The 9,774-nt window shown below is 41.0% G+C and overlaps 1 protein-coding gene across 1 annotated transcript; it reads left to right on the top strand.

The window, feature by feature from the left end:
• The first annotated feature begins 132 nt into the window (after positions 1-132).
• ubxn6 (UBX domain protein 6) lies at positions 133-9,517 on the top strand. The gene is made up of 11 exons (XM_089000700.1): positions 133-431; positions 1,569-1,729; positions 1,881-1,945; positions 4,066-4,188; positions 4,263-4,360; positions 5,444-5,519; positions 6,046-6,130; positions 6,308-6,527; positions 6,600-6,730; positions 6,812-6,960; positions 8,613-9,517. The coding sequence occupies exons 1-11, from the start codon at positions 349-351 to the stop codon at positions 8,736-8,738; spliced, it is 1,317 nt and encodes a 438-aa protein (XP_088856826.1). The 5' UTR covers positions 133-348; the 3' UTR covers positions 8,739-9,517.
• The last annotated feature ends 257 nt before the right edge of the window (positions 9,518-9,774 follow it).

Below are 9,774 nucleotides of genomic sequence, written 5' to 3'. Positions count from 1 at the left end.
CATAGTTAATAAAAAAGGGCACGACACGTACCTGATGGTACGTCGGCCCCGAATGCGATTGTAATTCGTGTTGAATTTATCACGGCTAATAAAACTGGTTTAGAAATGACAGTGGCAAGGCGAAAGTGAAGGGATTCGAAAACAAATCGAGCGTCGATCCGCCGTAATGAGTCTTGAATGATAAAGTGCAGTGCGAATCTCTGCTCCACGGTGGCAGCACTTGTAATGACTTGAGCTGGAAGTCGTATTATCAATGGAGAGCGTTGTAAACATCGTCACAGAAGAAGTCGATTTGTTGACATCTGACAGCCTTTTCCTGTTTGTGGATCTCGCCTCCTGTGCGTAGAGATGAAGAAGCTTTTCGATGATATGAAGAAAGACATTAAATTTAAATCGGCGGGCCCTGGGAAGAAGCTAACGGAAGATAGCAGGTAAAAGTTGAACTTTTTTCCCTCGCACAATCTCTGTCGCACCAGGTAACCGAGCGGCTAAAACGTTAGCCCATCATTCTAATTGTGTGAGTGTTTGTCCTTTAAAACTTAATAGATCAGCTTTATTTTATACTGTAGTTCCGCGTAGAACACTCGATTTAACTGGTGTTGTTAGTTGTTACATAATGATGCACCGAATAACAGAGCTTCTAATTTCGGGCTAGGTAGCAGTAAATCCCATATACAGTAATCTTATTCAGTCACGTGACACGTTTCACTGGCTATGTTCGTCAATGAGAAGAGACGTCAGGTGTTCTGTTTAGAAACAAATAGTAAAACGTATCCATATACCCATTTTAACTTGGAGCCCACTCGTAGCCACTTGCAAGTTTGTGGTGAACGTTGAGTTCTGTTTCTGTGATGCACATTTCATAAATTGACGGCGAAAATAATCACAATTACAGACATGCAAAATGTGTGCGATTGTCAAAATGGAACGAAAGTCAAAATTCACAAGAAGTATTGAATCCTTGACTCGACAGATACTATTGCCAGTTTTTATGTGACAACCTTTTGACACGACGCCGAATGGCCACCTCCCTCTGAGAATACTATTCTGTTTAAAGCTTCGCAAAATGGTACAATTGTTAGCTGTCGGTCTTGACGTGTTTTCTCAAAATGTAAGCGAAATAATGAGAATTCTTTACTGCCCAATCTAATTGAAATAGAAAATGTAGCATTTTGGTTCTTTCGTGTATCAAACGCCTGTTGTAAATGTTGCTATTTAACTCCCAACAGAGACACAACATATTTATTTCATCAGGAGGGCAGTATCGGGACTGGTGTGACATCGAGGCTTAGACAGTGCAACTTTCAATTGCTTGAAAGTTGCGCTGGGGCTTCATGCAGCTGGGCTTCCAAGTCGTGTGTGGAGAAACAGTGTCACAGGGGTGGTGGGGTTATAACTAACTTAACTTTCGAACAAAGACACAGACATGTTTTACAGAAATAAGTAGATAACTGAATAGTATGTAATTTCACACTTGATAGGCAGAAGCAGTAAACAGATGCAACTATTTGGCCACTGTACAAGCAATTTCGTATGAGATGTCTTCTTTCTGTATTCTGCCACAAAAGAAGTGCACCTGAGAGAGGGCAGAAGAGCCCCAGTAGCAAGCAGGCAAACCGTGATGCTCCCAGCGAGGGATCCCAACGAGCGGGAGCCGCAGCGCTGGCCAGGGTTGAACAGCACCAACGGCCAAAGGTCCATACATCCCAGGATGCTATCAGGAATCAGGGTGAGACTATTAAAAGTGATAAATGACATACAATTTGGACTGCAAATCTTACCGAGCCTCTAACAATTTGCAATTCACGTCATCTTTTTCAAACTAACACATTTTCAATAAAAGAAATATTCAGCTTAAATGTATTTATGGCGGCTCACAGTCAAACGGGAGCTGGAGGCCGAAGCCGCTGCGCTGGCAGAAAAAGACAAGGCGGCCACTGGACAGGTTTGTTTGAATCCTGTTGAGTTGTACTATCAAACTTTATTTGTTGCCAATGTGTGCGACACCATGCATGCTACGATCTTCCATAACCTCTTTAGACAACCAAGAACGTACAGTGATACCTCATCTAACAAACTTAATTGGTTCCCAGAAAGTGTGTGTAAGGCGAAATGTTCGTCTTCCAAACATTTATTTCCCATAAGAAACCATTAAAATGAGAATAATCCGTTCCCAGGTCCCCATAAAACATAATTTTCTACTAAAGAAGCCTTAAAACTACACACAATATACCTTATTTTATGTATAATAAATGTGCTATTGAATTGTAATTAAATAAATAAACTGTACTGTTTAATAAAGTCATTTTGTTTAAGTCATTTTATTTACTTTTGTGATGTAGTTGCCTCTTGATGATTCTTGGTGATTATACCCTCACTCACACGGTCCCCTGCTAGCTGCTTTTTGTTAATCCAAATCAACAGAACTTTTTCAACCTCTTCTATTGCCTCAGACCGTTGCTTAGACAACACAGGCAGCTTCCTTGTTCTTAAGCAATGGCCGAGCACTGGTACTGGGACGCTAAGTCACACAAACACACACACCGTTTGTGTTTTTCAATGATGTCCTTCTTCTGCTCGACCGTAATTTTCTTTTGTGTTTGGCTTAAAGGACAACCGACCCATCCGGACAAGTTGTATCCATAATTTGTAAACTCACTTCAAATGACTTCTACTGAGCGTATTTTACAAAGATTCCACCGCATATAGCTATGTTTTATGTTTTAAGACTCTCGCTGAATATTCAAGAAGTCTTGTTTTCGAGTTGATGACGATCCCCACGTGATGTCATGTTTGGAAGGCCCCTGACCGAGAAAGCGACACACAATGCATTTTGGGTACTTTGTTTGGTCTGAAAACTTGTTGAGTTGATGGCGAAATTAGAAGGAAAACACATAAATAACGCGATGGTGAATTGTTGTGTGTTGCACCAAGACAATTATTTGATATTCGCTGACACAAATTCTCAACAGACAAATCAGCCCGTTTCCAACGGAGCTTGGGCGCCATCTTCTGCATTTTCTGGGATGCTACATTGCTGTCATTGACGGCTCAAATTGATATGGGAGGACTCCTTTAATCGATTGCAAACATTTATGCTTTCCTCTTCAGAACTACAGTAAAGTCTCGTTATATCGATATTCAAGGGAGTCCGAAAAAATATCAATATAACCGGGACTATCGATATATCCGACCCTGTTTGCATGTAATTTTCTCCGTGCGTGCATAGAAATAGTTTCGATATAACCGGGACTATCGATATATCCGATATCGATATAACGAGACTTTACTGTATTTGAATCATATTCATAACTGGATGAGTAACAAGAAAGCATCTTCTCCGAATCTGAAGCCATTGTTTTGATTCTAGAGCAAGGCAAGACGTATTGGCGTGACATCACGAACTGGGGGCGAGACTTTCTTAAAATCCCCAATTCGCAGCTCAATTTGTTGCAGTTTTAGCACACTTGAAGTAATTTTTATTGGTGTTTTGCATTTGACTAAAAATATTAGCCTGCATGTTTTGGGTATTTTAGAAGCTATAAAACATTTTTCTGATGTCAGTTAGGAAACAAAAAATGGGGTCGATTGTCCCTTAACACTAGCCTGTGGTGGGGTCTTTTTTGGTCCCGTAATAGCAAAAGTACTCCACTCGATAACAAACCATGTCTGCACTCCAAGAAAGGGGGTGACGAAAACTAGTCTGCCAGCCACCGTGGCGCTCTGTGTGGTTTGGTTCGTCCGCCGAAAACTAGTTTGTTAGCCAAGACTATATGCTCGCGAATTTAATGTTCGTGAGGCGAAACGTTCGTGAGCTAAAGCGTTAGTAAGCTGAGGTATCACTGTATATGTATTAATAGGGAAGAAAAAGATAAGGAAGATTTTGTTGGTGTTTTCCCCTGCCTCACACACTATTGAACTCTACTTTTTGACAAGTGTTGTGAAAATGCAACGTACTATTTATAATAATAATAATATATTTATAAGCACCTTTCAAAACTCTCAAGGACACGAATTGAGAATCATACTCGTTTACTGACAAGTTCTCCCCACCATCACTACCAGGGAACCTCCTCTGCTACAAAAGAGCGTCTCTCAGTGTCCGGCGTGTATTTCACCTGCCCGCTAACAGGAGCCACTCTCACAAAGAGCCAACGGGAAGTCCACATCAAGGAGGCAATTTTGATGGTACAGTTATTCCCTCCATTTAATCCGTGTAAAAGCCACGGACGGTCACTTGAACTCTTGTTTGTTTGTGTCAGCGCTTCAAGGAGGATGAGGTGGAAGCATCCGTCATGATGATTCATACGTTTAACAAAGACAAAGAGAAGGTGAAGGCGGCCGTGGACATCATAAGCAAGTAAGATGGAGGAAAATGGAGGCAGGTGGATTTAAAGGACAACCGACGCCTCCGGACAAGTTGTCCTTAATTTGTAAAATCACTTAAAAGGACTTCTACGGAGCGTATTTTACAAAGATTCCACGGCATATAGCTATATTTTACATTTTAAGACTCGCGCTGAATATTCTGGAAGGCTAGTTTTCGAGTTGATGACGATGCCTGACGTGATGTCACGTCTGGAACACCCCTGACCGAGAAAGTGACACACAATGCATTTTGGGTACTTTGTTTGGTCTGAAAACTTCGTGTTGCTCCGTGTTGTTGGCGAAATTAGAAGGAAAAAACATACGCGATGGTGAATCATTGTGTGTTTCACGAAGACTACTATTTGATACTAGTTGACACAAATTCCCAGCAGACAAATCAGCCCATTTCCAACGGAGCTTGGGCGCCATCTTGTGCATTTTCTGGGATGCTACATTTCAGTCCTGACGGCTCGAAATGATACGGGAGGACTTCTTTAATCGATTGCAAACATTTTTTATTTCCTCTTCAGAACTATTTGAATCATATTCATAACTGGATGAGTAACAAGAAAGCATCTTCTCTGGGTCTGAAGCCATTGTTTTGATTCTCCAGCAAGGCAAGACTTCTTGGCGTGACATAATGAACTGGGGGTGGGACTTTCTGAAAATCCCCAATTTGCAGCTCAATTTTTTGCAGTTTTAGCACACTTTAAGTCATTTTTATTGGTGTTTTTCAATTTGACTAAAAATGTCAGATTGAGTGTTTTGGGTATTTTAGATGCTATAAAACGTTTTTCTGATGTCAGTTAGGAAACAAAAAATGGTGTTGGTTGTCCTTTAAATGACAGTGGGGCGAACAAACACACACATACAGTCAAAATACAAAGAAAAAGAGTAGTAGTTGAAGAAGCTAGGCTAACATTTGGCTTCCTACCTTGATTACGTTTTCCACCATTTCTTCAGCATGAATGACTTATGAGGCATTCAACACAACTTGTTAGCGTCACATTTCTGTTTGAATTAATATTTTTTCATTGTGGGTGTTTTCATTGTTCTCTTTCTCCCTATTTTGCAGATATGTTGAAAACATTTGTAAGAATCCTTCGGAAGAGAAATATAGGAAGCTTAAACCAAGCAACAAAGTCTTTCAGGTGTGTCTCGCTTGTTTAGACTTGACTACTGCCATCTGGTGTTTGGAGGTTTAAATAACATGTCGTTTTTGATTACCTTTTTTTTTTAACTCGTTCACTGCCATTCCCGAAATTATTCGGGAATTGAAAAGCATGACGTGGAGCGCCATTCCCGAATGTGTTCAGGTTTTGGTTTTTATTGCGAGGGGGTGCCGATAAAGGGCTGGTCAGACTTCTGGAAATGTTTTTGCTCCCACGACGGGGCAGCATTTGCCTTTTTGTACAGCCCTCCCCCATTTCATTCTCAGATAATTCCAGACCAATGTAACTTGGGAATTAACTTTTTTTCTGATAAAAGAAGATAGTCTAAAGTTTCTTACACTGCATTGAATGTAATTGTAGTCCTAAAACTCAATATTCTGTGGGTCCTGCAATTTGAGTGAAAATTAAAAAAAAAACCTGCCATTGGAGTGAACACATTTTGCACATCGTCTGGCAGCGAATGAGTTATTTTAATTGATCATAATTCATACTGTTTTTTTTTTAGGAAAAAGTGCATTGTGTGGAGGGCAGTAGAGAATTTCTGCAGGCTCTGGGATTTACAAGCACCATGTTGCCTGTGGACGGTCAAGGTAAATCAATGACTTGGAGGAAGCATGTTTTTTGATTTATTAGTCTCAGCTAAGCAAACAGCCAATGAATTTCATTGTAAACAATAATTATAACATATTAAAAAGTGAAATATCTATTTTGGATTGGATTGGATATGCCTTTATTAGTCTCTATTTTCTGTCGTTGCGGGACTTTAGAGGAGGAAGAGGAGTTCCTTGTGTTGCCGGAGCAGAGCTCTGATGCCCTGGAACTCATGAAGGAACGGCGGGATCGTTTGCAGCGTGGCGAGCCTGTCAGAGCGCAGTTGGACCGGCAGCCTCAAGCCTTCCGGGCGTCAGAAAATGCAACCCACTTTGAGCTGCCGTCTGAGTTTTATAACCTGAGCGCAGAGGAGATCAAGAGGGAGCAGCAGCAGAGGTTGAAATGCGCACTTTTAAAGGCGCTTTTTTATTTTCGAGTGAAGTCTTAAAATCTTGTGTGTGTTGTCAGGAGTGACTTGGTGGAGAAGAACTCGATGCTTCGTACCAAGGCTATGAGGGAGCGAGATGAACAAAGGGAGAGGAGGAAGTACAACTACACACTTCTCCGCATTCGGCTACCAGATGGACACCTGCTCCAGGGTATGGAAATAAAACACAATATGCCACAACTATCCATTTGCTATTTTCCTGAAAACTGATGTCACGAGCGTCTGACCTCAGGGACGTTCTACGCCTGGGACCGACTTCCCGTGCTGTTCAGCTTCGTGCGAGACTCCTTGGTGGATGGCTGGCAGCCCTTTGAGCTCATCGCTCCCGGTGGTCAAAAGTTGCAGGAGTCCGAGGAGGTGGCTCTGGCTGAGTGTCACCTGGTGAGTCATGCCAAGATCTGAGATGGAATTTTAACATGTTGGATGAAGATTTAAAATGTGTGTTAAAGGACAACCGATGCCTCTGGACAAGTTGTGTCCAGAATTTGTAAAATAGCTTCAAATGACTTCTACTGAGCGTATTTTACAAAGATTCCACCTCATATAGCTATATTTTACGTTTTAAGACTCGCGCTGAATATTCCGGAAGTCTTGTTTTTGAGTTGGTGACGAGTCCGTACGTGACGTCACTGAAGGAACGCCCCTGACCGAAAAAAGGAAACATTGTAGCAGTCCTTCCATCACGTCAATGCTTGTTTGGTCTGAAAATCTCGTGTTGCGTCAGGAGAGGGCGTCCAAGCTCCATATAAGGAATTTATCAGCCTGTGGAAACGTAATACACTGTCATGTCTACAAGAGGTCGCCAATTTCTGCCTCTTTTCTGGGACGCTACATTGCAGTCCAGATGCCTCAAAATGACACAGAATAAATTCTTTAATCGATTGCAAACATGTATGCTTTCCTCTTCAGAACTATTTGAATCATATTCATAACTGGATGTGTGTGTCAATTTTTTGCAGATTTTGGACACTTGAAGTCATTTTTATTGGTGTTTTGCATTTGAATAAAAATATCATACTGCATGTTTTGGGTATTTTAGATGCTATAAAACGTTTTTCTGATGTCAGTTTGGAAACAAAAAAGTGACGTCGGTTGTCCTGTAAAGGACAACCGACGCCTCCGGACAAGTTGTGTCCATAATTTTTAAACTCACTTCAAATGACTTCTACGGAGCGTATTTTACAAAGATTCCACGGCATATAGCTATATGCCACGTTTTAAGACTCACGCTGAATATTCAGGAAGTCTTGTTTTCGAGTTGATGATGATCCCCACGTGATGTCACGTCTGGAACACCCCTGACAGAGAAAGCGACACACAATGCATTTTGCGGTACTTTGTTTGGACTGAAAACTTCGTGTTGATCTGTGTTGATGGCGAAATTAGAAGGAAAAAATATAAATAACGCGATGGTGAATCCTTGTGTGTTGCACCAAGACTACTATTTGATACTAGTTGACATAAATTCCCAGCAGACAAATCAGCCCATTTCCAACGGAGCTCGGGCGCCATCTTGTGCATTTTGTGGGATGCTACACCTCAAACACCTCACAATGACACAGAAGGACTTCTTTAATCGATTGCAAACATTTATGTTTCCACTTCAGAACTATTTGAATCATATTCATAACTGGATGAGTAACAAGAAAGCATCTTTTCCGAATCTGAAGCCATTGTTTTGATTCTCCAGCAACACAAGACGTCTTGGCGTGACACCACAAACAAGGGGGCGGGACCTTCTAAAACTCACCATCTCCGAGGTCATTTTGAAGTAGTTTTGGGACACTTTAATAAGTCATTTTTATTGGTGTTTTGCATTTGACTAAAAATATCACCCTGCGTGTTCTGGGTATTTTAGATGCTATCAAACGTTTTTCTGATGTCAGTTAAACAACAAAAAAGTGACATCGGTTGCCCTTTAAGGGTTGTATATATCTATGACATGAAGCCTCAATGTAGAATGTCAATTGTGTGTGTGTGTATATATATATATATATATATATGTTTTTTTTTAATGTATCTTTCCCCAACAGGTACCCGCGGCTCTGTTGTCATTCACCTGGGATGCAGCCGTGCAGGCAGACATTGCAGCAGCAGGTGGCAAAACCTCAGCTATCCTCAAACCGCAGTTACTGGAGACCATTCGCAACCTGAATTGAGCGGGAGCACCGTGTGTCCATGTCTACTTTCCTCCCTGGCACTGCTGGGGGTGAAACTGTCCCTCACCCAACCTATCACGCTTGTATTTATTGCTGTTGTTGCTCATCATCTAACAAATGCTCACGCTCGTTCACGGCACACAGCAGATGACAATACAAAAAGAGATGTGGGAATGTATTGCTGTATTACTGCTGGATCTGTTGCTCCTTTTACACAAAAGGTTCTACAACAGAAGATCCAAAATGAAGCAGTTGTTAACCTTTTACATCGATACCATGTGAAAGACGCTTCAGATACTACCTGAGTGATGGAAAATTGACAGGTGCGAAGCAGGATTCTTAGCTTCCCATTTATGCACACTTGATGAATTAAAGCGCACCATGGGACTGCATGTGATAAATGTAAAAAATATATAGTTCAGTCAATTGCATTTGTTTGTATCAAACGTCTACTCGACAACAATGGAACATTGAATTCCATCATTCCTTTGTCAACCAAGCATTTTTAGAATTTAATTCACCCACCCCAAAATAATGTCTTATCTTGCTAATGGCTTCATGTATGAATTCAAAAAGTCCAGTGGCATCATCTTTCTATCAAACACTGCAAATGTAGATGCAGAGTTACAGAGTGACGTAGTTATTGTCACTTTAAAGCTAATTCAAGTATTAGATCCCAGCATTTCTGCGCTGCTCTCCATGTGTTGCACGGTTTTCAAAGCGAGAGCAATTTGTCAACCTTTTTTGCCTGTAATAAAAACTGTTTGCATATAAACATATTTCTGAACATCATTGTTGTGAACATTTTTAAATGCAGACATGAGATGTAACGTGGTAGGTGCTCAAAGTTGCGACTTTGTCGCACACTTTTTTCTTTCCAAAGGTCTGAATGACAATGACCTACACGAAAAAAAATTTGATTTGAAATAAGAACGATTGGATGTCAACTAGCTTCGCTAAGTGATTGTTATTACTTGGCTGACAGTTGAAAAATAAGAGGGAAAAAAACATTTAATTTGGCATGTCATCACACTGG

This window comes from Hippocampus bargibanti, linkage group LG07 (assembly GCF_051943395.1).
Source record: "Hippocampus bargibanti isolate YZ-2025 linkage group LG07, ASM5194339v1, whole genome shotgun sequence".
In the NCBI taxonomy this organism is placed as follows: domain Eukaryota; kingdom Metazoa; phylum Chordata; class Actinopteri; order Syngnathiformes; family Syngnathidae; genus Hippocampus; species Hippocampus bargibanti.
Note: the sequence above shows the minus strand (reverse complement) of the source record. Positions and strands in the feature narration are given on the sequence as shown.

Coding starts and splice junctions, on each gene's coding strand:
- ubxn6 (XM_089000700.1), top strand. CDS start 349: ATGAAGAAGCTTTTCGATGATATGAAGAAAGACATTAAATTTAAATCG. Junction 1,946..4,065: donor ACAAGGCGGCCACTGGACAG/GTTTGTTTGAAT, acceptor CATCACTACCAG/GGAACCTCCTCTGCTACAAA. Junction 6,528..6,599: donor AAGAGGGAGCAGCAGCAGAG/GTTGAAATGCGC, acceptor GTGTGTTGTCAG/GAGTGACTTGGTGGAGAAGA.